Source organism: Phaenicophaeus curvirostris, chromosome 28 (genome assembly GCF_032191515.1).
Source record: "Phaenicophaeus curvirostris isolate KB17595 chromosome 28, BPBGC_Pcur_1.0, whole genome shotgun sequence".
Taxonomy (NCBI): domain Eukaryota; kingdom Metazoa; phylum Chordata; class Aves; order Cuculiformes; family Cuculidae; genus Phaenicophaeus; species Phaenicophaeus curvirostris.
Window position 1 is genome coordinate 3,575,343 of NC_091419.1, and position 26,981 is coordinate 3,602,323.

Below are 26,981 nucleotides of genomic sequence, written 5' to 3' on the forward strand. Positions count from 1 at the left end.
CTGCGCGGCGGCGGCGGCGCCCCCGGCGCTATAAAGCGGCTGGAGGCGTGAATCACCGGGCGGGGCCGGGCGGGGAGAGCGGGGCACGGGGGGGCCGGGGGCGGGGGGAGACGGGGGGGAGGAGGGTGTAAACTGGGGTGCAGGGGTCTAAACTGGGGTGCAAGGGGGGGAAAGGGGTGAAATGAGGGTGTGAACCGGGGTACAAGGCGGGGAAAGTGGTGAAATGAGGGTGTAAACTGGGGAGCAAGGGTCTAAACTGGGGTGCAAGGGTCTAAACTGGGGTGCAAGGCGGGGAAAGGGGTGGAATGAGGGTGCAAACTGGGGTGCAAGGGGGGAAAATGGTGAAATGAGGGTGTATACTGAGGTGCAATGTTCTAAACTGGGGTGCAATGTTCTAAACTGGGGTGCAAGGGTCTAAACTAGGGTGCAAGGCGGGGAAAGGGGTGGAATGAGGTTGTAAACTGGAGTGCAAGGTTCTAAACTGGGGTGCAAGGCAGGGAAAGTGGTGAAATGAGGGGGTAAACTGGGGTGCAAGGGTCTAAACTAGGGTGCAAGGAGGGGAAAGGGGTGGAATGAGGGTGCAAACTGGGGTGCAAGGGGGGAAAGTGGTGAAATGAGGGTGCAAACTGGGGTGCAAGGGTCTAAACTAGGGTGCAAGGCGGGGAAAGTGGTGAAATGAGGGTGTAAACTGGGGTGCAAGGGGGGAAAATGGTGGAATGAGGGTGCAAACTGGGGTGCAAGGGTCTAAACTGGGGTGCAAGGGGGGAAAATGGTGAAATGAGGGTGTAACCTGGGGTGCAAGGTTCTAAACTGGGGTGCAAGGAGGGTAAAAGGGTGGAATGAGGGTGCAAACTGGGGTGCAAGGGGGGAAAGTGGTGAAATGAGGTTGTAAACTGGGGTGCAAGGGAGGAAAAGTGGTGAAATGAGGGTGTAAGGAGGGTGGAGGGGGGGGAAGTGGTGGAATGAGGGTGTAAACTGGGGTGCAAGGATGTAAATGGGTGCAAGAGGGGTGATGCAGTGAGTAAGGGTGTGAACTCGGATGTATGTAGGGGTGCAAGGGTGGGGAGGTTGTAAATTGGGAGGTAAGTGGGGGGAGCAAGGGGTTAGGGTGTAAATGGGGCACAAGGAGGAGGTGTAGGTTGGGGTGCAAAGGGGATGCAGGGAGGTAAAGGATTAAACTGGGGTGCAAGGGGGGGACTGGGGAGGGGATGGTGTAGATTAGGGTGCAAGTAGGAGAGGAGTAGGGGGCAAGGGTGTAAATTGGGGTGCAAGGGAGAAGGGGAAGGGGGCTGAGAGTGGGAGGCAGGTGGGTGAGGGTGTAAATCGGGATTCTGGGGGTGTCGGTGAGAGCGCAGGGTCTGGGGTGGCAGCGAGGGTCTGCACGTCACCACCTGGGGCGCTGGGGGAGTGAGGATGGGGGTGTCAGGGTGGGGCTGGCACCACGCGTCCTCCAGACCGAGCAGGGGGGCTGGAGATGGGGAGGGGAAGGTTTGGGGGTGACCCTCGTGCCGGGGGTGCAGGGGTGGCAGAGCCCAGCAACGAGGCAAAGGCTGGGGCAGAGAGAGCAGGGAGGTGTCCTGGGAGACCTCGAGATGTGGGGGACCCAGAGCAGTCCCCCTTCCTGACTCTGTCCCTCCCGCACCCCACTTTCCCCCACCCCCCACCCCTCCCATCCTTGCATGAACCCACTGTCTGCCTCCTCCTCCTCCTCCCCAGTTGGCAGCACAGTTACGGTAAGGTCTGTGTCATGTGGCTCCTTTCATCTCCGCTCCCCAAACACCAGCACAGCTCCTCCAGCAGCCCAGTAACACCCACACTGAGCCAGTAGGGAAACTGAGGCACCGCTGGGTCCCGCTGCCTCGAGCTGCATGAGCCCTCATCTGGATGAGCCAAGGAGGGGCAGGAGAAGAGCTGGGGGGCTGTCCCCTCCCTATGTCACTGTCCTCCCCGTGCGTCCCCATCCCCACTTCATCCGCTCCATCCCAGCTCCCAAACAGGTGCCAGACCCTGCGCATCCCAGGGAACCACCTTGTGCCAGCACTGCCAGGTTTTGGGGGGTCCCACAGGATAAAGGGGGGCAGGGGGGACTGTGGGGACCCCCAGCAAGGTGCATCCTTCTCCCCGACATCTCCTGGCCTCGCTCCCTGCTCAGTTCCACCGCACACAGGTCACCCCCATCTGCAAGGGGGTTCAGCGCACAGCCAGGACCCCCCATGTGCCCGTCTCGCTTCCTCCTGCTCCAGCCCCGTGAGCTTCTGGGTCCATCTCGCGGCCGCCCAGCTGAGGAACGTTTTACCCTTTGCACTGGCCTCAGCTGAGGTCATGTTTTCAGCAGAACGGAGCTGGGCTCTTTCAGGAGAAGGGGCCCCGGCCGGAGAGCTCGGGGGACCTTGCACCACCCCTCCGGTACAGCAGCAGCCTCCGCGCTCCGAGCCGGTGCCAGCACAGCGTGAGCGGCTTCGTTTGGCGCACGATGGGGGCTGGATGCAGATTTGGTCCAGGGAGACGTGGAGCAGCCCCTGTTCCACCATCGGGGAGAGGAGAAGGATGCGATGCCAGCAGCCAGCACGGTTGCGTCCGCTGGTACTGCCACATCCCAGTCCATCCTGCGAGCTAAGGATGGATCCCAAGGAAAAGCAGCAGGCTGGCTCTCTACCAAGGCCAATCTTGCCTTCCTTCTTCCCATCCAGCCCCTTGCACCCTTGGGAATGGGGTGAGCTGGGGTTTTACCCACGTGGGGCTGGTGTAAAGCACGAGGCGTTGGTGGAGGAGCCTTGGGGCCACGCAGGGAGCTGTGGCACCAGGGTCTGCTGGCCTGGGGAGGAAGGATGGAGCCGGACGGAGCAGCGCAGGCTCCCGGAGTTGTGCTGGCTCCAGGCTGGGCAGTGCTGCTCCTGTCCCCATCCGTGTTCCAGGCCTGCGTGACCCCTGGCTCGCTCGGCCGGCCTCGGAGCGATTGCCCATGTAAGGGCAGAGGGCTGGGGAGCCAAATCCCTGAGCTGGATTTCAACGAGCGAGCGAGCGGTGATGCACTCGCTCACATGCTCCAAGAGGCAAGAGGAGCTCGTGGAGGCCAGGAAGGGATTTTCCCTGGCTGCGAGAGCTGCGTTGCACAACCAGGAAGGGGTCGGATCTTGCTCCAGAGCACCAGGCGCTGCTGCATCTGGAAGGGAGCAACCAGGCTCCCGCTCCGCCTGACGTGGGGCAGGAGGAGCTTGGAGGCCGGGAGGGAAGCGGATTGGGCTCTTTTTCTTGTGCCTCCAGAAGGCCTGCGGATGCCCAGCATCTCAGAGCCCGAATGACAGCGCGCTGTGCCCAGCAAAGCTCAGCCAGGGGCTCTGCTTGTCCCTGCTCCAGCTCCAGCAGCTTTGGGAAGCACCATCCTGCCATGGGCAAGGATGCAACTTGCTTCAGACGGGGGCCGAGGCTGGTTCTCGAGCAAAACGGGGAGCAAAACTCCCCCAACCAGCAGGGTGATGCTGCCTCCCTGCTCCCCTCTGCACCACGAACGGGATAAGAGCCCCCACAGCACCCACAGAGCGAGGGGGACGAGGAGCCAGGCTGGGAACCGTGGAGAAACCAGCCCTGGTGCAGCAGCGGAGGGAATCAAAGGAGCCCACGGGCCAGGCAGGGTCTGGGGGTGGCAGGAGGAACTTGAGTGGGGACAAAGGAGCTCTTTGCAGCCCCAGTGAATGGCAGCCTCACATCTGACCTTTCCGTCTGGGTGCTGGTATTGTGCTGGGGCAGGCGGCGTCCCACGGCGGATCGGGATGCAGCAAGATTTCAGGCGGAGGTTCAAGAGCCATCCATCCTCCCCCTCCGCAAACCCCGGGCTCTTCGTTCTCCTCCTGAACTGCTTGGGCGCCTTTGAGGAGGGAATCTCTCCTCTCTCATCAGTTCAGGCTAATTAAACTCTGCTAAACCAATTAGAGCTGCAGTTTGCAACAACACAGTCAATTGAGAAGGGTTTCTCGCAGAGCCCAGGGTCAGGGCAGAGGAAAAAGAGCAGAGGTTTCGTGTTGATGGCGTGGATCCACTGGCAGGTGTTGGGCAGGTCCCTGGATGTCTTTTAGTTCCTGTTTCCCCGCTTGGAGCGAAGCAATTCGAGCTCCATCATGCTCCCCATTGCAGTGGGACTCTCGAGCTTCTCCCATGCAAGTGGAGACGCTGCCAAATGCTGCAGCAGAGCCCACAGGACATGGGGCTGGCCAAGAGCCTGCACTTGGGGCACAACAACCCTGAGCAGCTACAGACTAGGAGAAGTCTGGCTGGAAACTGCCCGGAGGAGAAGGACCTGGGGGTGTTGGTTGAACATGAGCCAGCAGGGGCCCAGGTGGCCAAGAAGGCCAATGGCATCTTGGCTTGGATCAGAAACGGCGTGGCCAGCAGGGCCAGGGAGGTTCTTCTCCCTCTGGACTCGACACTGGGGAGACCGCTCCTCGAATCCTGGGGTCAGTTCTGGGCCCCTCACCACCAGAAGGATGTTGAGGCTCTGGAGCGAGTCCAGAGAAGAGCAACGAAGATGGTGAGGGGGCTGGAGAAGAAGAGGAGCGGCTGAGAGAGCTGGGGGTGTTTAGCCTGGAGAAGAGGAGGCTGAGGGGAGACCTCATTGCTCTCTCCAACTCCCTGAGAGGAGGTTGTGGAGAGGAGGGAGCTGGGCTCCTCTCCCAAGGGACAGGGGACAGGACGAGAGGGAATGGCCTCAAGCTCCACCAGGGGAGGGTCAGGTTGGACATTAGGAAAAATTTTTTCACAGAAAGGGTGGTTGGTCCCTGGCAGAGGCTGCCCAGGGAGGGGGTTGAGTCCCCTTCCCTGGAGGGGTTTAAGGGACGGGTGGATGAGGTGCTGAGGGACACGGTTTAGTGATTGATGGGAATGGTTGGACTCGATGATCCGGTGGGTCTCTTCCAACCTGGTGATTCTGTGATTCTATGTCAATAGTTGGCCCCAAAACACAATGAGAACCCAACAAGCGGGAGCTGAGTGAAGCTTGACCCAAGCCTCAGCCTCCCCCTCTGTGAGCATCACTCAGAGATGGCGCAAAGAGGGCAGTGAGGGGTGAGGGTGCAAACCAGGGTGCAAGAGAGGGAGGGTGTAAATTGAGGTGAAAGGGGGAGGGTGTAAATCGGGGTAAAAGTGGGGGGTGAAGCCGTAAATTGGAGTGCAAAGAGCAAGTGGAGATGTCAGGGTGCAAGCTGGGGTGCAAGGAGGTGTAAATTAGGGTGGGAGTGGGGGGGAGCACGGGGTATAACCTGAAGTGCAAGGGGGAGAGCATGTAAATTGGGGTGCAAGTGAGGGAAAGCAGGGGGTGTGAAGGTATAAATTGGAGTGCAATGAGGAGAGGGTGTAAACTGGGGTGCAGATGGGGGTGTGCACGCGGCCAGTAGCCGATGTGAGGCTCAGACTCTGGGGCTGGATTTTCTCGGCTGCGTTCACACGGCTCCAGCCTGGTAAATCCAAGAGATGCTTATGGGTCACGGCTGCATCACCAGCGTTGGGGAGAGAGTGGTGGAGCAGCACGATCTGCACCTCGATGGCCAGGCCGGCCACACTCCACCCCCAGCGCTGACACGTAGCTTCGCCCCGCGCCCGGGGGCAGCAGCGTCACTGCTCCGTGCCTCAGTTTCCCCATCTGCTGCGGCGAGATAATGCTCCTTTGCTTGATCCTGCACTATCTCACAGGAAGGTTGCAGGGATTAGTTAGCTAATGTTTGCGAGGAGCTTTGAAGATGAAAAGCCGTGAACAAATGCCAAGAAGTGCTGAGCTGGATTCTCCTCACCGAGTAATCGTTTCATGTTCCTGGGACACTTCCACTTCTGCAATTGAAGGAGGGCAGGGCGGGAGAGCTTGCATGTGGGGAAGGCAGGGAAGGCATATCTTCCCAAGACCTGCCCCTCCAAATCTGATCACCAGGCCTGTTTTACTCCTGATCGGACTCCGATCCCTCCTGCGAATGCATTTTTTGTACCCTGTGAATACAGGAGCAAGCGGGACTCGTGAGACGGCTTCTTCCAGTGTGTCTTTCCCCTCCCCACTGGGCTGGCAGCTCAGCCTCCCAGGGCAGCATCAACTGGGCAGTTAATTAGTGAACCCTTCACCAGGCTGTCAGCAGGGAGGAGGTTAAACCAGGCAGCACCCGCTGCCCCTCCTGCAGCCCCCAGCCTGCCTGCCCACTGCTGATCTCCCTGCCAGTTTTCAGTGTGTTGTAAAAGTGCTCATCTCTCAGGCAATGGGATTGAATTATTCGGGTAAGATTTCACAAGGCACCGTGTCAAATGCTTAATTAAAGCCCAGATCTGTTGTGCAGCCCATGCACGCTCTGCACACCCAACCGATGAGTCCATCAGGATGGCTCTCGGCTCTCCAGTTTCAGCTGGGTGTGAGCTGCTCCCCAGCCTCGCTGCTTCTCCTCTCCTCTCCTCTCCTCTCCTCTCCTCTCCTCCTCTCCTCTCCTCTCCTCTCCTCTCCTCTCCTCTCCTCTCCTCTCCTCTCCTCTCCTCTCCTCTCCTCTCCTCTCCTCTCCTCTCCTCTCCTCTCCTCTCCTCTCCTCTCCTCTCCTCTCCTCTCCTCTCCTCTCCTCTCCTCTCCTCTCCTCTCCTCTCCTCTCCTCTCCTCTCCTCTCCTCTCCTCTCCTCAGCACCCTCCTCCAGCACTCCAGGGCTACGGCTACCCCCAGCATGAGCTGTGCTCACCCGACACCTCTTCTCTTCCAAGAATTTTCAGTTCTGATGTCCCTAGCCCTGCCTCATGTTGGATGGAAGATGCTCTGGCCTCTGTCCTTGCTGTAGAGATGCTGGTTCATGGGACCAGGAGCTTCAAACAGCGTGGAGCAGAAGCTAGAGTGTGGAAGAGCAGTAGCTGGAGCTTCGAGGCAGCAGGGACATGCCATGCCATGCCATGCCATCCCATCCCACCCCATCCCATCCCACCCCATCCCATCCCACCCCATCCCATCCCATCCCACAGGACCCTGCCAGCCAGCCCAGGAGAAGGAAGGAGCAGGGTCTGATGAAGCGTGTTTCCCCTCTCAGTGAAGGAACAGATGTCTCTCATCTCTGCCCCGCTCTTGGCTCTGGTTTTCATCTCTCCTCTCTGCACTCGCACAGATTTACGGCTGCCTTAATGAGTTCCTTACAAAATGATCTTGTTGCCCACATGGCTGTCTAAGCCTCGCAGGGGGTGGGCGTGGGAGGAGTGGGAGTGAGGGATCAGCAGGGCTCTAGCATGGCCAGCAAGGCTCGTGTTGGCCACCCTGAATGCCTGCACAAGCCATGGGCCACCAGAACCCAGCCTGAGCCACTCACACTGTGAACAGAATGGGAAGGCACCAACTGCACCCAGGACATGGCTCTGGCCAGGAAGGAGAGCGGGTCTCCCTGCTAGTGCCCAGCCCCACACAGCCCCACGCAGCCTGTGCTGCTGCCAGAGTTGCTCTCCACCGTAGGATAGAATCACCAGGTTGGAAAAGACCCACCAGATCATCAAGTCCAACCATTCCTATCAAATACTAAACCGTGTCCCTCAGCGCCTCGTCCACCCATCCCTTAAGCCCCTCCAGGGAAGGGGACTCAACCCCCTCCCTGTTCCAGTACCCAATGATCCTTTCCATGAAAAACTTTTTCCTAATGTTCAGCCTAAACCTCCCCTGGCAGAGCTTGAGGCCATTCCCTCTCGTCCTGTCCCCTGTCCCTTGGGAGAAGAGCCCAGCTCCCTCCTCTCCACAACCTCCTTTCAGGGAGTTGGAGAGAGCAATGAGGTCTCCCCTCAGCCTCCTCTTCTCCAGGCTAAACACCCCCAGCTCTCTCAGATGCTCCTCTTCTTCTCCAGCCTCTTCACCAGCTTCGTTGCTCTTCTCTGGACTCACTCCAGAGCCTCAACATCCTTCTTGTGCTGAGAGGCCCAGAACTGAACACAGGATTCGAGGAGCAGTCTCACCAGTGCCGAGTCCAGAGGGAGAAGAACCTCCCTGGCCCTGCTGGCCACGCTGTTTCTGATCCAGGCCAAGATGCCATTGGCCTTCTTGGCCACCTGGGCCACTGCTGGCTCATGTTCAGTCTCTGTCAACCAGCACCCCCAGGTCCTTCTCCTCCAGGCAGTTTCCAGCCAGACTTCTCCTAGTCTGTAGCTGCTCAGGGTTGTTGTGCCCCAAGTGCAGGACCCGGCATTTGGCCTCGTTGAACCTCATCCCCTTGGTCTCAGCCCAGCGGTCCAGCCTGGTCAGATCCCTTTGGAGCATCCCGACCCTCCAGCAGATCCACGCTTCCACCCAGCTTAGTATTGTCTGCAAACTTGCTTCCACCTCCTGCTCCAAGCAGGGAACACCTCTGCAAGGAAGATGATGCAGGACAACCATCCATGTTCATGAAAGCACCTACATACAGGTGTGCAGAGGAAACAGCAGCAGTGACTCTCCATCCCCCTAGAAGCCACTGGGGAAGGCACAAGGACAATGCTGTGAGCAAACCAGGTCCTTCATCCCATGGGGCAGAGCATGAGGATCATTCAACCATAGAATCATTAAGATTGGGAAAGCCCTCTAAGCTCATCCAGCTCAACCAACAGCCCAACGCCACCATCCCTACTAAACCATGTCCTAAAGTGCCACGTCTACACACTTTTTGAACCCCTCCAGGGCAGGAGTCTCCACCACTTCCCTAGATGCTCCAAGCATCCATGAGGAAGCCGCAGCAGGAATCACCTTTGTACCCGGTGCCTCCTTGGGAGAACCTGGTTGTCCTCCAGCTCATCCGTGCTTTCTGTAACCATCCCCATGGTTGTTGCAGCAGCTGCCGGGTCTCCAAGCTCGCGTGGCCGGGCTCCGCCACGCGTGACACTTCTCTGAGTAACTTTCATGGGCACGTTGTGTAAACAAGCCGTGAGTCAGCGTCCGGACCAGCCGTGTGGTTTCCCCAGTGTAAACGCTTCCTCTGCCGCGGTGGAAGGAAGGGCCAAACCAAGCCTCGAGGGGAGAGCTGGCAGCGCCATAAAACATAATGAAATCTTGTGGGGCTGAACTGGGTCCAGAGGAGCTGAGAGTCAGTAAAACCTCCTGGGTCATTACAGCCTCTTTGGCTCCTCGGAGATGCTGTGGGAAGGTGCTGCTGAAGGAGGAAGAGCAGCATCAGGAAAGGCAGCATCTGCTCTGCTGATCTTTGTTCCAGGAGCGTGCTCGTTATCCAGGTGGGACACCTCCTCTGACACCAGCCAGATGGAGCATGAAGGTTGTGCCAGCACCTGAGCATGTTTCTTCCAATGGCATGAGGTTCAACAAGGCCAAATGCCGGGTCCTGCACTTGGGGCACAACAACCCTGAGCAGCTCCAGACTAGGAGAAGGCTGGCTGGAAACTGCCTGGAGGAGAAGGACCTGGGCGTGTTGGTTGACAGTGACTGAACATGAGCCAGCAGTGGCCTAGGTGGCCAAGAAGGCCAATGGCATCTTGGCTTGGATCAGAAACGGTGTGACCAGCAGGTCCAGGGAGGTTCTTCTCCCTCTGGACTCGGCACTGGGGAGACCGCTCCTCAAATCCTGGGTTCAGGTCTGGGCCCCTCACCACAAGAAGGATGTTGAGGCTCTGGAGCGAGTCCAGAGAAGAGCAACGAAGTTGGTGAGGGGGCTGGAGAACAAGAGGAGCGGCTGAGAGAGCTGGGGGTGTTTAGCCTGGAGAAGAGGAGGCTGAGGGGAGACCTCATTGCTCTCTCCAACTGCCTGAAAGGAGGTTGTGGAGAGGAGGGAGCTGGGCTCCTCTCCCAAGGGACAGGGGACAGGACAAGAGGGAATGGCCTCAGGCTCCACCAGGGGAAGGTCAGGCTGGACATCAAAAAAAAAAAATTACACAGAAAGGGTGATTGGTCCCTGGCAGAGGCTGCCCAGGGAGGGGGTTGAGTCCTCTTCCCTGGAGGGGTTTAAGGGACAGGTGGACAAGGTGCTGAGGGACACGGTTTAGTGGGAATGGTTGGACTCGATGATCCAGTGGGTCTTTTCCAACCTGGTGATTCTATGATTCTATGATCCTGTTGTCGGTCCAACAGAGGGGGATGCAGGGGCTGATGGTGGCTTGGGAAATCCTGGCCAGGATGGGAAAGCAAAGGCAAGAGGCATCCTGCACAGCGGGGCACAGGCTGATTATAGCCCTCCCTCCCTTGAATTCTGGGGAGAAGGCATCCAAATAGAACCAGTGGAGGGGCTGATCCTGCACGGGGCGCACAGATGCTGAGGGACTGACGCTGTTCCCGCTGTCTGACCTTGCAGCTCTGGCTCTCACCGGGAGAAGGTTTCCCCTATGAGCTGAAATGATACCAGCCACTGGGGCCAAGCTGAGCAGAGCATCCCAGCCCCACCAGCCCGTGGCCCTGCAGTCCCCAGCTTTCAGGAACCAGAGGTTTGGAGAGCAAACAGCAGAGACTCTGAAGGGCGCGTTCCCCTGTGGAGCCCTCAGCCACCCCGCAGCCCTCATCAGAGGAGCAGCTTGATTGCTTACATGGCCCAGGCTGGCAGTTAGCAGAAAAAAAAATCAAACATGTTTTTCACATTAAAATTTCCCTTGAAAACCAATGGTTTAAATTAAGCAGAAGAAAAGCAAAGAATATGAAAAGAAAATGAGAAATTGTTGGCGGAGCCCAGAAACATTCCCCAGAGAGTCCCAACTTCCCCAGTGTCTGCGCCGTCACCACTCCCAGAGGCAGGTGGGCTCCTCACTGGGATGGGATGGGATGGGATGGGATGGGATGGGATGGGATGGGATGGGATGGGATGTCAGTGAGGACAGCAGGAGGTGGGCACTACTACCCTCCCAGGCTCTGCCTGCTGGGGAAATCCTGCATGCTGGACATTGGAGCCATGCAGGGACCCATCCCAGTGGCCAACACCACTAGCATCCCTCAAAATTCCCATCCCAGAGGTGGCAAGGATGGGGTTCAGCTTACACCCGCTGCTCACAGGTTATCAGGAGCTGCCAGATAACTACTGGGGCGGGATCTGGACCTGCAGCCCGGAGGTGCAAGGCTCGGGGAGGCGAGGTGGGGATGGAAATCTCCTGATCTGTCTGTGAGGGAATTCAAAGGGAGACCGATTCAAATCCGCCGTGACATGACTGGCTCGGGGCTGGCAGACGATCCCTGCAGTGTTTGTAACAAATCTCGCCGCTTTCCTTTGAGTGGCCTCCAATTTATTAATTAAAATAGGCAATTATATATAATGTGGGGAGGAGGGGAGCGGGGAGACCAGCTGCACCAGTTATTCTCACTTGGCAGGAACCGTGCTGAAAAGCTGCTCCGGCTGCAGGAGGTGCTTGTGCTTCCAAGGGCTGGAGGCAGAGCTGGGATGGAGCCCATGCTCAGAGCTGCCCCCGGATCCCATGCCTGGAGAGCCAGGCAGTGGCCTTTAGCGACAGTGACCGCTTTATTTAAGAGCACAGGGCCCAGTGGCTGAGGCGTTTTAAGAAATGAGATGCCCAAGTCACCAGGGAATTGGCAGCAGCAGTGGAAGCTGCACCCAAAGTCGTTGGGATCTGCTGAAAGGTCTGGGTGCCCCAGCGCTGCCGGGCAGCAGTGTGCGGGGCTGGAAGAAGAAGCCAAGTCCTTCCTTCCTAAATGGATTGGGAGCAGCCCTGAAGAGAAGGACCTGTGGTGCTGGGGGATGAGAAGCTCAAAATGAGCCAACAATGTACGCTCACAGCCCAGAAACCAACCGCGTCCTGGGCTGCATCCAGAGCAGCGGGGCCAGCAGAGAGGGGATCCTGCCCCTCTGCTCCGCTCTGGGAGACCCACCTGGAGCCCTGTGACCAGTTCTGGAGTCCTGAGCACAGGGACGACATGGAGCTGTTGGAGCGAGTCCAGAGGAGGCCACGGAGATGATCTGAGGGCTGGAGAACCTCCTGTACGAGGCCAGGCTGAGAGAGTTGGGCTTGTTCAGCCTGGAGAAGAGAAGGCTCCAGGGAGACCTTAGAGCAGCTTCCAGCACTGAAAGTAGCTCTGGGAAAGCTGGGGAGGGGCTCTGGATGAGGGAGGGCAGGGACAGGACAAGGAGAACAGTTTTCAGATGAAAAAGGAGAGATTGAGATGAGATTTTAGGAAGAAATGTTTTGCTGTGAGGGTGGGGAGGCCCTGGAATAGGTTGCCCAGAGCAGTGGTGGCTGCCCCATCCCTGGAGGGGTTCAAGGCCAGGTTGGATGGGGCTTGGAGCCCCTGATCCAGTGGGAGGTGTCCCTGCCCATGGCAGGGGTGGAACTGGATGGGCTTTGAGGTCCCTTCCAACCCAAACCGTTCTGTGATTCTTTAAGTGTCACCATCCTGTGTGTCTGGGTTTATCCTAATGCATCAGCTCCTGCATCAATGAACTGGCAGGATTTATCCAGAACCCCGGGTGCTCCCGGCAGGACACGTCAACACGGGGCTGGCACTGGGCTCCTCCACCCACTGACCACGGGGACACGATGTGAAACGCATCCCGCGGAGCTGGTACAGCACCCACACACCTGGCTGGTGCCACGAGGCGAGTCTGGCCGTACAGAACGCTGGCTCCTGCTGAGACCGTTCGCTCGGGGCGCGTGCACACACACGCACACACACCCTGTGCCGGAGCCCGCCGGCGGCTGCACCACCACAGCCCGTGGCCACCCCCCGCCAGCGCCTGGCACGGTGGCACTGTCTGAATTAAGTAACGTCTCGGGATGTGAGCTCATCGCCAACACCCACAGCCTGGGCGATGTGAGTGGCAGCGCTGGGGGCTGCGCAAGAGAGCCCTGGCTAACGTCTGCTGGTGAGACCGCTCCTCGAATCCTGGGGTCAGTTCTGGGCCCCTCACCACAAGAAGGATGTTGAGGCTCTGGAGCAAGTCCAGAGAAGAGCAATGAAGCTGGGGAGGGGGCTGGAGAAGAAGAGGAGCGGCTGAGAGAGCTGGGGGTGTTTAGCCTGGAGAAGAGGAGGCTGAGGGGAGACCTCATTGCTCTCTCCAACTCCCTGAGAGGAGGTTGTGGAGAGGAGGGAGCTGGGCTCTTCTCCCAAGGGACAGGGGACAGGATGAGAGGGAATGGCCTCAAGCTCCACCAGGGGAGGGTCAGGCTGGACATTAGGAAAAAAATTTTTCCTGGAAAGGGTGATTGGTCCCTGTCCAAGGCTGCCCAGGGAGGGGGTTGATTCACCTTCCCTGGAGGGGTTTAAGGGACGGGTGGACGAGGTGCTGAGGGACATGGTTTAGTGATTGATGGGAATGGTTGGACTCGATGATCCAGTGAGTCTTTTCCAACCCGGTAATTCTGTGTTTCTATGATTCTATCCACATGGGCTGCTGGGAATGCTGCCTGCCACAGGACCAGTGGGCATCGTGGTTTCGAGTGACAACCATGCCACCTGCCGCACTCCTCCTCCTGACAATGTCAGGGTGCAGAGCAGCACCAGGGGCTTTCACCTTCCTTGTAACGCCCCGGCTGCCGCTCCAGCCAGGATCCACACCAAGCCCAGACTGGCAGGGGGACTGCTAGGCTCACGTTGCTTCTTCTCCCAAACAGAGGCCAATGTGCTCATGGGTTCTCCTGAGCTCCAGTCAGGGCTTGCAGACGGGCATGTGTCCCTCTCCACAGCATAACCCAGGTGGGATCATGACTCAGCTGCAGGAAGAGCCTCCCGTTCCATCCCATCCCATCGCATCCCATCGCATCCCATCCCATCCCACCGCATCCCATTCTATCGCATCCCATCCCATCCCATCCCGTCCCATCCCATCCCATCCCATCCCATCCCATCCCATCCCATCCCATCCCATCCCCTCAAACAATGACAGGTTCCAGATATTTTCCCACTGCCTTTGCCCAGAAACCTCACAGAATCATTATAGAATGTTCTGAATTAAAAGGGACCCACAAGGCTCATCGAGTCCAGCTCCTGTCCCTGCACAGGACACCCCAACATCCACACTGTGGGGCTGAGGACGCTGGCCAAAGGCTTCTGCAATGTTGTCAGGCTTGGGGCTGTGACTGTTTCCCTGGGAGCTGTTCCAGTGCTCCACCACCTTCTGGGTGAAGAACCTCTTCTAACCTCTTCTAACGTCCAGCCTAAGCCACCTCAGCATCTTTCTGCCATTCCCTCGGGTCCAGAGGGAAGAGCTCAGCGCCTGCTCCTTTTCCCCTTGTGAGGAAGCTGCAGACCGTGATGAGGTCCCCTCTCAGCCTCTTCTTCTCCAGGCTAAACAGACCCAGTGATTTCAGCTGCTCTTCATACAGCTTCCCCTTTAAACTCTTCCCCAGCCACGTTGGATGCCCCCCAGGACCCAGTTGCCCTCTCGGCTACCAGGGCTTCCCTTCCTTCTTTCCCTTCAGCTTTCCCTGAGCACAGATGGCAGCGCTGCCCTCCTGACTACTTGGGAAGCAGGTTTTGTCTAACGATGAATCGATGTTAATGCGGGAGGTGTCACCTCTTCGTCAGTCCTTTCGGAACAGGGTGCAGTTTGCTTCTTTCTTGCTGCACCGTGGGAAAATCCTCCCGGCCTCCGGCTTCCCAGGGTGACTCAAATTTGCTCCTGACCAGACCCGGCTTCCTCAGAGGCAGCAGGTATGCAAGGGACAGCCAAGTCCAGAAACCCAATTCCTGGGGTGCACAGCCCTCACCTTGACAGCAGAAGAGATGGGGTGCATGTGCCCAGGCCCCCTCGTGTCTCTGCAGAGAGTGATCCCAGCTGGAACCGAAGACATGGGGGGAGCAGGATCCTCAAGCCCTGAAGACGGGAATCCCTTGGACACAGCTCCCTCGGAGGCAGCGGGCAGGCAGGGGACAGCCAAGCCCAGAAACTCAGTTCCTGGGGTGCCAGCCCTCACCTTAACAGCAGCAGAAATGGGGTGCGTGTGCCCAGGTCCCCACGTGCCCCCTGTGGGGAGGGATCCCAGCTGGAACTGAAGGCATGGGGGGGAGCAGGAACCTCCAGTCCTGAAGATGGGGCTCCCTTGGAGTCAGTGGGACGGCCAAGTCCTGAAACCCAGTTCCAGAAACTCAATTTCTGGGGTGTGCAGCCCTCATCAGAACAGCAACAGAGATGGGATGCTTGTGACCAGCCCACCTCATGTCCCTTGCAAGAATGGATTGCACCCAGGACCAAAGGCACAGGGGAGCAGGAACCTCCAGCCCTGGAGATGGGCTCTAACACGGGATCCCCTCTCCACGCTGCAAATGATCCAAGGACTGGGCAGGGGATGCTGCAGGAGCCCTAACAAGGAGCTCGCTGCCTGCCCAGGCTCCTGGAGCACAGGGATAATGTGGTCATGCAATCCTAGAATCACCAGGTTGGAAGAGACCCACTGGATCATCGAGTCCAACCATTTCCATCAATCACTAAACCATGTCCCTCAGCACCTCGTCCACCCGTCCCTTAAACCCCTCCAGGGAAGGTGACTCAACCCCCTCCCTGGGCAGCCTCTGCCAGGGACCAATGACCCTTGCTGTGAAAAATTTTCACATGGTTCATGTTCAGCCACCTCTCTCTGCACAAACACATCCCAATTAGCTGAGGTTCTCAGCGAGGTGGGGGCTCCTCTTGACTGCTTCGTGTTGGAGGCGTTGGGGCAGCAAGCCACAGCCCCCCCCTTGCCTGCCTTTATCTCCACGTGCATTAATATCTCTTGCCATTTGCATCCCGACGAGTGTTGCCACGTTCAGCTTCTGCAGCTCCTGCGTCAGGGAATTCCAGAGGGACAAAGTCAGTGGAGCTGGATCCTTCCCTCCCCATCCCACAAGCGCTCGGCACCCATTTGATCAAGTGGCAACTTGTCCTCTGGCCGTGAAACGGCAAAGAGAAACGCAGCCACGTCCGCAGCGTGGAAGGGAACTTCCCTCGGGGGGTGAAATGCCCCGTCCAGGGCCGCGGGCTCCGCTCTGCGGGCAGCCACACTCCGTCTGGCTCCAGGTTGGGCCACGCCGGACTGTCTAGACCCACCTCCCAACGAAAGGTGTTGCAGGACTGGGTAGCAGTTTCCTCATGGGTTGTAAATAATTGCTAACAGGGCTTATCAACAGTTGGGATCATCAACAGGGAATGAATGACGGCGAATTTGTCCCACAGCTGCAATTTCCATGCGATGGCCAAACCCTTCCAGAGGTTGGTGACTGGTTTCTGAGCCGTTATGCGACTATTTCCTACCAGCGCATCCCTCATGACCCCTGATCCCTGTCCCTTGTCTCCTGACCCCTGTGCCTCGACCACCAGCAGCCACAAGGAAGGGAAACTTTCAGAGATCCCATCCCTCCGCTCTGCTTCCCAGCACTCCTGAGCTGCTTTCCAGTTCCCTCCCCAGCCAATTCCAGCACCAGAAACAAGCTGGAGATGCAAAACCTGGACCAAAGATGCCACCTGCTGGAAGCAGCTCTGATCCACGGGCCCCATCGCCCTCGAACCCCACAACCTCACAGTCCCCCCATTCATAGAATCATAGAATCATAGTATAACCAGGTTGGAAGAGACCCACCGGATCATCGAGTCCAACCCTTCCCATCAATCACTAAACCGTGTCCCTCAGCACCTCGTCCACCCGTCCCTTAAACCCCTCCAGGGAAGGTGACTCAACCCCCTCCCTGGGCAGCCTCTGCCAGGGACCAATCACCCTTTCTGTGAAGAAATTTTTCCTAATGTCCAGCCTAAATCTCCCCTGGTGGAGCTTGAGCCCATTCCCTCTCGTCCTGTCCCCTGTCCCTTGGGAGAAGAGCCCAGCTCCCTCCTCTCCCAACCCCCAAACCCTGCAGCCCCACCACCCTCAGACCCCACTACTCAGCTGCTCCCAGAACCCCTGGGCTCCAGCCCCTTCTCCAGCTCCAGACACGCTCCAGCTCCTCAATGTCCTTCTTGGAGCGAAGGGCCCAAAACTGAACCGAGGATTTGAGGTGCAGCCTCACCAGCAACGAGTGCATGGGGGCGATCCCTTCCCTGCTCCTGCTAGCCACACTATAGAATCATGGAATCATAGAATCACAAGAAGGATGTTGAGGCTCTGGAGCGAGTCCAGAGAAGAGCAATGAAGCTGGTGAGGGGGCTGGAGAAGAAGAGGAGCGGCTGAGAGAGCTGGGGGTGTTTAGCCTGGAGAAGAGGAGGCTGAGGGGAGACCTCATTGCTCTCTGCAACTCCCTGAGAGGAGGTTGTGGAGAGGAGGGAGCTGAGCTCTTCTCCCAAGGGACAGGGGACAGGATGAGAGGGAATGGCCTCAAGCTCCACCAGAGGAGGTTCAGGCTGGACATTAGGAAAAAAATTTTATGGAAAGGGTCATTGGGCACTGGAACAGGGAGGGGGTTGAGTCCCCTTCCCTGGAGGGGTTTAAGGGACAGGTGGACGAGGTGCTGAGGGACATGGGTTAGTGATTGATGGGAATGGTTGGACTCGATGATCCGGTGGGTCCTTTCCACCCTGGTGATTCTATGAGTCGCTGATTTTCATCCCTTGCTGTTTGCCCCGCCCCCTCCCTTAAGCCCCGCCCCCTCCTCCCTTAAGCCCCGCCCCTCCGCAGTCCGTCCGGCTCCCCTTTCTTGTCCCCCTTCGGCCGCCGTCGCTCCCCGCGTCGCTGGGCGGGGCGGGGCCGAGGCGGAAGTGGGGGGGTGGGGGGGGGTCGGAAGATGGCGGAGGCTTCCCCGCAGCCGGGCCGGTTCTTCTGCCACTGCTGCTCGGCTGAGATCGCCCCGCGCCTGCCCGTGAGCGGGGGTCGGGGCTCGGCGGGACCGTGCGGGGTGGGGGGACGGGGGGTGCGGGTCCTGGAGGGGTCGGGGAGAAGGATGAGGCCTAGGGGGGCGGGGGGAGAGAACTGGGCCCTCAGGGGAGGGAGCGCCGAGGCGGGAGGTGCGGGTTCTGAAGGGGTCGGGGGCGCTGGGGGCAGGGGTTGAGGCCTGAGGGGCCTTTAGCGGGGGCAGCACCGAGGCGGGAGGTGCGGGTTCTGGAGGGGTCGAGGGCAGAGGTTGAGGCCTGAGGGGGTTCGAAGGGTGCGTGGAGGAGGGAGGTGCGGGTCCTGGAGGAGTTGGGTATGTGGGGAGGGGGTGAAGCATGGGGGGTGCCGGGCCCTGAGGGCAGGGGGGCAATAGGAGGACGACGGAGCCCCCCGGGAGGTGCAGGTCCTGGAGGGGTTGGGCACGTTGAGGTGGGGGGGGCAGTGAGGCTCGGGATTTCAGGGGGTGTGGGGAGGCTGAGGGGGGGTGAGGCCCTTGAGGGGGCATCGTCGAGGTCGGAGGGGCCTCGGGGGTGGGGGCTCAGCAGCCCCGTGTATGATGAGGGGGAGCCGGGAGGTGCGGGTCCTGGAGGGGTTGGGCGCGTTGGGGTTGGGGTGAGGCCTTGAAGGGGTTGGGGGACACTGGGCTGTGAGCTGGGGAACAAGGCCTTAGTAGGGAGCAGTGCGGAGTGGGGTAGGAGAGTTAATCCCCCTGCTCCTCCCCAGCCCAAAGACAGTGATGAGTCCTCCCCGTGTCCACATGGTGCTCAGGGGGTGGTTCCTGAGCCTGAGAGCGGCCCCAGCCCACAGGAGTGATGTGTGAGATGGGGAGGAAGTGCAGAACAGGGTGCTCGCAGGGCTTCCTCTCGTGCTGGGATCGCCAGGTAAAATCCCTGCTCCTCAGGAGTCATTTTCCTCGTGCGGGTGGAAAAGGAGCATTGGCTGTTGGGAAGGACCTGGTTAAAACATGCTGGTGGGTCCTGGCTTGGTTTTCTCTTCACCGCTGGCCAAACGAAATTTGGAGGATCCTCCAGTCTCTGTCCTGGATTGTTTCACAGCGCCTTGTCAGAATAACCATCGCGTTTTGTTAACATTTAAAAAGTCACCATAGTGTGAGCACGGGTGTGTGTGCCGTGGTTGATCGGACTTCACTGTCAGCTTGGGTTTGTGACGTGCTGTTTGTCCTTCCACCCTCTCCACCGGCTGGAGAAACCTCACAGCTTGAAGTGCAAGGGCAAAGCTCTAGATAACGCAGAAGCTGCGTGCGTGGAGAGCTCAGATGCTGAGGGCTGCGACTCGGCACTGCTGAGCCTTTAAATTTTGTTTAAATGCCCCATCTGCATCTGGCAGTGAGTGCACTGACCACAGCAGGGAGTGGGCAACGTTTTTTATCAATTCAGGCCTTGTTAATTGCTGGTTAATTAACTCATTTGAGGGTCCAGGTTCTTTCAGTTTCACTTGCTGTTTGCAGACCAAGCTCCTGGAGGTACCACAGCGCGTGCTGTGAAGGAGCCATTCTGACAGCCTGGGAAACAGCAAACTTTGGCGTTTCTGCTGTTCCAGCTGCAGAGGAATTTGCTGATCCCAATGTTCAGAGCTGTCTGTGAGCATGCACACTCACAAAAGCCTCTCAAATAAGAGAATGGAGAGAAGCAAGTTGCTCCCCGCTCTCAAGTGTGATCCTGGTGTTCAGTGAGAGATGTCTGTAAGGACATGTGCTCAAAAGCCTCGTTAAATAGGAGAGTTGAGAGGAGGAAATTGCTCCCCGCTCTTGAGGGCGCTTGATCCCAACGTTCAGAGCTATCTTTGAGTACAGACATGCAAAAGCCTCCCTTAAATAAGAGAGTGGAGAGGAGCAAGTCGCTCCCTGCACTCAAGTGTGGCTGCTATGATGGATCATCCCAGTGGCATAAGGGTGGAAAGGGAAACAACACAGGGGTGTCGAAGGCAGCTGATCTTATTTCTGTGCTCAATGTGGGTTCCCATGTGCCAGGTGACCAGCTCTGAGAAGGATTTGGATGGTGTAGAAATATTCTTGACATCAAATGTTGCGTAACTTGCATAGAAGCAGTTATTTCACAATCGTGAATCTAAAGAGTTGTGAGCGGAAGAGGGAGCAGTGTCTTCCCTGGGTCTGTTTCTAGGCCTTGGTGTTTGCTGCTTCCTTATCAGGCTGGGCGGCACTGAGCGGGTCGCTGGCCTCCCTGCCTTCTGCTGGGGCCTTATCACGTTTTCCTGCAGTGGTGGAGGAGCGATTCCAGATGTCTTAGCAGAGCAGACCCACACGGCTGGACTCTCTCCTCTTCGGGGGAGATTTTAGGGGCCTGTACCAGTTCCCAGGAAGGGGAAATTATTTTTGAAAGCTCTTTAGTGTCTTCCATGCTGAGACTAAACCCCGGCGCGGGGTTTAGTGCGACTGTGCCCTCCTGCAGTGGTGGTTCCACCTCAGCCAGGGTTGGGGTTGGGTAGGGGATCTGTTGCTTCCCCTCCTGGCTCCGCACCGCTGCCCCTTCTCAAGTGCTGAACAGTAGAGTCATTTCCTTCCAGTATCTTAAGCTCTCTGGGCTGCTGCTTGCTAGGACAGCGTGGTTGTGGAGCGTAAATTCTTTCCTGATGCCAGGAATTGTGAGGAAAAGTGACTGTTGCAAACCCCTGAGGAATCCTGCTCCCACACATGCCAGTGGTTTATCCCAGTCCTCGATGCGGAAGGCTCCAAGGGCGGCAGTCGCTCTCTGAAATGAGCCTTGAGCGTGGGAGTGTAAAATTCTGCTATTGTTTGTTGAGAATGACCCTCTTGTGTCTCCTCAACCTCTGTGGGGTGTGAACCCCGGGCTGCATTACAAACAGCTTTCCACGCAGCGAGCCGCAGTGGAGCTGTGATTACCCTGTGCTGCAATTCCCTCTTTGTTCCTTTCATTGGGATGATTTCAGGCAGGGAGAGGCCCCCAAAACATGCAGCAATTAGACAACTGGTGGCTGAGTGCGTGTGGCTCTTCTGGGAGGGCCAGTGGTTTTGCTTTCACTTCACCAGAACTACATCACATGTTACCTAATGCCTTGACTCCACTGGGGACTAATTAGTGTTATCTGAATCTTTTCCAAAGCCGAGTTCCGAACAGGCTCAGGTTAACAATTTGCCTTACTAGTCTGGTAAAGGTTAATATCGATGGTTTGGGGTCTTTCTGGCTCTGTAATCATGCCGTGTGTTTGGGACGATGGGCTGCAGGGAACTTCCACCCCGTCGCACCAGAGGCGCTCTCTGCAGCTTTTACATTCTGCTTTCTTTTCTCATTCAGTATTTCTTCTCCCCTAGGACTATATTTGCCCACGGTGTGAATCTGGTTTTATTGAAGAACTTCCTGAAGAGCCAAGGTAACGTGCTGCCCCAGAGGCTTTTGCTGGAACAAACCTAGTCTGCTTTATTCTCTTCCTAGTTGAAGTTGGATACTGAACACACCATTTTTACAGCTTCTGCCCACTACTTTTCCTCACTATGGGCAAGGAGTGCTTAATTTGCAGGGTTTGCATCTGCAGGTCAGTCAGCCATGGGAATGCTGAGTGCTGGGAAAAATTGGTTAGTTTAAAACAAACTAAAAAAGTGCTGGAGAGGCTTTTCCAATGGCGTGTGGTAGCTCTGAACCTGATGGTTGGAGCCATCAGGGTGGAGATAACTCCGAGAGAGGAATCTGCGGGATGGAGAGCGTGCTTATGCTTCAGTGTAGGATTTAATAATTTAGAACACTGACAGCCAAACATTTTGACTGGGCCTTTGGACTCTGCACTGGAGCTGTGTTCACGTGCTCCGTTGCTGACTCAGTAGCAGGACTCAGCAGCATCAGAATGGGCAAGAGGAGGAGAAATGCCTTAAAATGTTTCCAAGGTGTTTGCTGGAACGTGGCTGGCTCTGGCTGGGGGCAGGCAGGGGCACATGCGATGGCCTTCACAGAGGTTTCTACTTTAACCAAGCCACATTTGGTTTGACTAAAACAACCGCAGAGGCTGAAAACCTTAGTTTTTTGGTACCGTGAGTGTCAAAAGCATAGACCTGGATACTGAGCAGTAAATGTTCCTTCTCTAAAAGCAGCAGCCTGACAGTATTAAGAGTTTTTCTGCCCCATTTGGTCACGTGCCTCCACAATAAAGAAACTCCTTTGAATCAAGATTAGGCTTAAGTGTGTTTGGGTCATAGTGATCAGGCTTTGTGCCTTAGGTCATCTCTTCCTGGTGCTCCAGAGTATTAGCTGATTTCTTTGAGGTGGATTGTACTGGGAATCCTTGCTTGACATCCTGGTTCAGTCACTTTTCTGCACTTTCGTGAAACAAGAACCTAAAACAGGAGACACGGGTGAAGATGTGGGAAAATGAAGGTTACAGGAAGAAAGCGGATATGATCGATTAGAGAATCAGCAGCTGAGGGCAGTTTCTGTCTGGAGCAGACTCTGTCCCAGTCAGGAGGGAAATGTGAGCAGACCTCCAAGCTCTGGCTCCACACAGAAAGGAACCAGTTGCTTCTTGTGTGCTGGTACCAAGGAGCCACGGTGTTGGCTTTTCCTGTTAAACTCATATCCCTCGCTTCCCACTGCTGAGAAAACCTTTCCGTGACACCCTTCTGAGGCTGACCAGTGCTCTGCATTCCTCACAGGAACGCTGACAGTGAGACCACCTCCTCTACATCAACCAGCGATCAGAACAGGCATCCTTTTGAGGTGAGTCAGTCCTCCCTGTCTCTTCCAACACTTGCTGCTTTGCCACTGAATTAAAGTATTTTTCCATAGTACGTTGTCATCATCCGGGGAACATTTCAACAGAATTTGGGAAAGGAGGTATCAATATCATCTGTGTGCTGTATTTTTACTGCGTGTTGTTACCAGGACCATCACTTGTAGCTAATTCTTGTTGTGAGGGGGCTAAGCTGGGATTTAGTGAGCTGTCTGGGTGTGTTGCTATGCAGTAGCCTCAGCTTAAAAGGCAGCAGATACGTGCAGCAGCTGAAGAGAAGAAACCAGGGAAGCTGTGGTTATTTCTTACCTTCATATCTGGTTTTGGCCTGTGTCTGTTCCTCGCTAAGCAGCTCCTGAGACTGCATGGATCCACCTGCATCAACCAAGTTGCTGGGGATCTGAAGAGGCTGATTTAGTGGAATTCCAGGCATGAAAGCCAAGAGTTGTTCCTCTTCTCATGGCAATCTGATGTCTCTTCCTCCCCAGAACGTGGATCAGCACTTATTCACCTTGCCGCAGGGCTATGGCCAATTTGCCTTCGGGATCTTTGATGACAGCTTTGAGTTTCCTTTTGGGTCCAATGTGCAGTCAGAAGACAACAGGGACTCTGAGAGCCGGAGGGAGCGAGAGCATCAGTCTCGCCATCGATACGGCGCAAGGCAGCCCCGAGCACGCCTCGCCACTCGCCGTGCCGCTGGCAGGCACGAAGGCGTCCCCACACTGGAAGGGTAAGAACAGCAGCCACGTTCTCGTGGAGTAAACCCCATTCTTTGTCAGTGATGAGAGTTAGAAGAAGCCCAGCCCATCCCTTGTTCCCATCAGTTTGGGGAGCAGTCTCTTCCCTGGGTGCCCAGCTTTGCTCCTGTGACCACGCGCTGCTCGGTGGTTGGACTTCCATTGGGCCTGCTGTACGGGCAAGCTCTTAGAATTGTAAATCATGGAATGGTTTGGGTTGGAAGGGAACTTAAAGCCCATCCAGTTCCGCCCCCTGACACCCAGACACCTCTGGCTGGATCAGGTTGCTCCAGGCCCCATCCAACCTGGCCTTGAACCCCTCCAGGGATGGGGCAGCCACCACTGCTCTGGGCAGCCTGGGCCAGGGCCTCCCCACCCTCACACCAAAACATTTCTTCCTAAGATCTCATCTCAATCTCCCCTCTTTCAACTTAAAAAGAGCTGATGATGCAACAGCATTTAGCGTATTTAGGCACTCCATCCTTGTCATGTTTCTGAGCTGGGACTCAGCACGCTCTAGTTCCGATTTCATCCTGGTTTTCTTGTCTTTCAGAATCATCCAGCAGCTGGTCAATGGAATTATTGCACCTACAACAATACCAAACCTAGGGCTAGGTCCTTGGTGAGTTGGACGATGTACTGCTCTTTCTCATGGTGTTCTCATCCGTGCTTCCACCTGAATTTAACTGTGGTCCTTATTTTTAAAGGGGAGTCTTGCATTCAAATCCAATGGACTACGCATGGGGTGCCAATGGCTTGGATGCAATTATTACACAGGTAAAACTGATGTTATAACAGAGTCTCTTGTCTTTTTGGGCAGTGCTGTGTGGTTGTCAGCAGCTTTGTGATGCAGGGGGGTTTAGTGTTTGATAGGAATGGTTAGACTCGATGATCCGGTGGGTCTCTTCCAACCTGGTGATTCTATGATTCTCAGAGGTGGAGAAGTGGGAGACACGGTCTGCAGTGTGGGCAGCGCAGGGTTCAAGTGCCCTGGTTCAATAAATGAAGAGGTTCTGTGTGCTGCTGAGCTCATATTTTCTTTCTGCCTGTCTTCCCTGTTGTTTTTTCAGTTACTAAATCAGTTTGAAAACACTGGACCACCGCCAGCAGACAAAGAAAAGATCCAGGCCCTCCCCACCATACAGATCGCACAGGAACATGTAGGTATGTGCATCTCCTTCAGAGAATCCTTCACAAAGAGCTCGGTGAAAGTTCTGCTTAACATTTTCTTGGGATTTTAATAGTCTCTGCTAGTACCTTTGAGGTCTAAAACACTTCAAAGAGGGAGGAAGCTCAAAAAGAGAGCAGTGTAAACTGGATGGATTTTCTGTGGAGGGGCAAACTGTTCTGCAAAGTTCAGCGTGGATAGAGATGGAAAAGCAGAAGGGAAGGGAACAATGAACCCAGGGCAGGGAGAGGTGGTAGAGGCTGCAAAGTGAGTTTCCTTTCCACATGAAGCAGTGGTGGGGTGGAAGAGGCAAGAGCCGGTGTGGGGAAGGGAAAAGGTGATGGGATCCCGAGTCACTGCTTGGAGCGTGGTTCTCTCCTTTGTTGCTCAGCTGTGTTTTGCGTTCCCTTTGCGATACAGACTCTGGGTTAGAGTGTCCTGTGTGTAAAGAAGACTACACAGTGGGTGAGAGCGTCCGGCAGTTACCATGCAATCACCTGTTCCACAATGGCTGTATAGTCCCGTGGCTGGAGCAGGTTAGTGTGCTTGGTGGGAGACGCGAGGGGATTTTCTGGGGTTCTCGTTCTCCTCTGTAAATATTTTCATACCTCCATGATAAGGCTGAAACACGAGCGGCCTTTGATCAGAGGAAGGAGTGTCATCCTAGCTTTGAGTGCCGCTCCTGTATCGTTTTCCTAATCCTGTTTCCCGCTATTTCTTGTTTTGTTTTTGCCTGCTTTCCAAAGCATGACACGTGTCCTGTGTGCCGGAAAAGCTTAAGTGGACAAAACACTGCCACAAACCCCCCTGGACTCACGGGGATGAACTTCTCGTCATCCTCCTCCTCATCCTCCTCCAGCTCACCGAGTAACGAAAACTCCTCGAACAACTCATGAAATCTTAATCCACCCCTCTGTCCCTGGGGCCCTGTCCCTTCTCCTTCCTCCCTCCCCAGCCAACGTAAGCAACAAAAGGGGCTTCCAGAGCAGAGCCAGGGGAGGGTAGCAAGGGGGAAGCAGCGCTCCCAGGGTTCCCTTTTGAGTTCGGAAGACATGGAGGCTCTGGGTCCTTCAGAGATGAGAAGCCTTGAGTTCTTTGAAGCCGGGGGAGGGGGTGGGGGGGGGTGGAAATGAGCTCTGTCTGTTAATAAAAACATCCATTTGCCGCGTGGACTTTTAACCCTTGCCGTGAAAGGCTGCTGCGCTCCGCAGCTGGGAAACCTGAGGTGGTGCAGAGCTGGCGGTTGCAGTTCTGACTGGAAAGGCTGTTTGTATGGGTTTGAATTTGAGATTCCCTTCTTTCTTTTACTCCTCCTCCTCCCCTTGGATACTATCTCTTCTGCTTTGGAGATTGAAGTCTTGGAAATGAAAACATAATGATACTGCCTCCCTCCCTGCATCTCCAGCAGGGAGGGCCAATAGTCACTGAAAAAACGAACTCTTGAAATAGACCCCCCCCCCGTTATCCTTCCCTTCCCATCTCAAGTCCCATTTATTTTTCTTTATAACCCTGCCCTTCTGATACTCGACACTGAAAGGGTTTTTATAATTTTAAATTATTACTGCTGATAAATAAATGGACGTTTCAGCTCAACGAGACATTATGCATGATTTGAGGAAAACTGCAGGGTAAGCTCTCTGGAGGCTGCTGTGCTGAGCCCTCCTCTTTCACCTGGGGCAGGTTGGGCTTCTCCAAGCCCTGTTGCACGCCAGGCACAGACGCTGACGTGACCAGCATCGGTACACGCGTAGCCAGCCTGTGGAGCAACTGGCTGCAGGATTGCAACTGGAAGCATCCTTGCCTGGTCTTTTGTATTTTTTACACCTTATCCCTGGTGCGGTCCTGCCCTTCTCTCCGCCTGAGCGGATTTTTTTTCCTCTGTGTTGACATTAGGGCTGGGCACGCAGCAGAGCAAGGACCAGCCAAACGTCATTGTGATTAATATACAGGAAAAGCAACATTTTGGAGAAAAATGTGTTTCAAAACTACTTAAAATACAGCTGATTAAAAAAGGAGAGAGAGACAAATATCCATGTGTGTTGATGACTCTGTTTCTGTGACAAAGCTGATGCTTGGAGAATGAAAGGAATGTGACCAGAGCGGGTGGTGACCTCCCAGGTGCCTGTGTTCGTACTCATCTGGGTCGGAAGGTGTGGGAGGGACAAAACTTGGGTTTGCTTGGTGCTCCTGCTCAGGGCCTTTAGGTTTGATCTGGTTGTGGAGGAGCAGCTCAATGTGAGCCAGCAAGGGCTGCTTGTGGCCCAGAAAACCAGCTTGATCCTGGGCTTCATCCAGAGCAGTGGGGCCAGTAGGACGATGGAGGAGATTCTGTCCCTCTGCTCTGCTCTGGTGAGACCCACCTGGAGCCCTGCGTCCAGTTCTGGAGTCCTCAGCACAGAGAGGACATGGAGCTGTTGGAGCAAGTCCAGAGGAGGTCACAGAGATGATCCACAGGCTGGAGAACCTGAATGAGGCCGGGCTGAGAGAGTTGGGGTTGTTCAGCCTGGAGAAGAGAAGGCTTCAAGGAGAACTTAGAGCAGCTTCCAGACCTGAAAGGGGCTCCAGCAAAGCTGGGGAGGGGCTTGTGATCACGGGGTGCAGGGACAGAATGAGGGGGAACGGTTTTCAGCTGCAAGAGGGGAGATTGAGATGAGATCTTAGGGAGAAATGTTTTGCTGTGAGGGGGGGG

The 26,981-nt window shown here is 56.2% G+C and overlaps 1 protein-coding gene across 1 annotated transcript; it reads left to right on the top strand.

Moving 5' to 3' along the window:
• Positions 1-17,567: 17,567 nt before the first annotated feature.
• Positions 17,568-26,321, top strand: RNF126 (ring finger protein 126). The gene is made up of 9 exons (XM_069877870.1): positions 17,568-17,660; positions 20,982-21,040; positions 22,311-22,374; positions 22,876-23,117; positions 23,678-23,746; positions 23,832-23,901; positions 24,195-24,288; positions 24,713-24,828; positions 25,039-26,321. Exons 1-9 carry the CDS (start codon positions 17,586-17,588, stop codon positions 25,186-25,188), a joined length of 939 nt encoding a protein of 312 aa, XP_069733971.1. The 5' UTR covers positions 17,568-17,585; the 3' UTR covers positions 25,189-26,321.
• The last annotated feature ends 660 nt before the right edge of the window (positions 26,322-26,981 follow it).

Bases quoted from the DNA above. Each gene is read 5' to 3' on its own strand.
- RNF126 (XM_069877870.1), top strand. From the start codon at position 17,586: ATGGCGGAGGCTTCCCCGCAGCCGGGCCGGTTCTTCTGCCACTGCTGC. The intron at 23,118-23,677 runs GTAAGAACAGCA...CTTGTCTTTCAG, and splicing joins GGCGTCCCCACACTGGAAGG to AATCATCCAGCAGCTGGTCA. The intron at 24,289-24,712 runs GTATGTGCATCT...TTTGCGATACAG, and splicing joins GATCGCACAGGAACATGTAG to ACTCTGGGTTAGAGTGTCCT.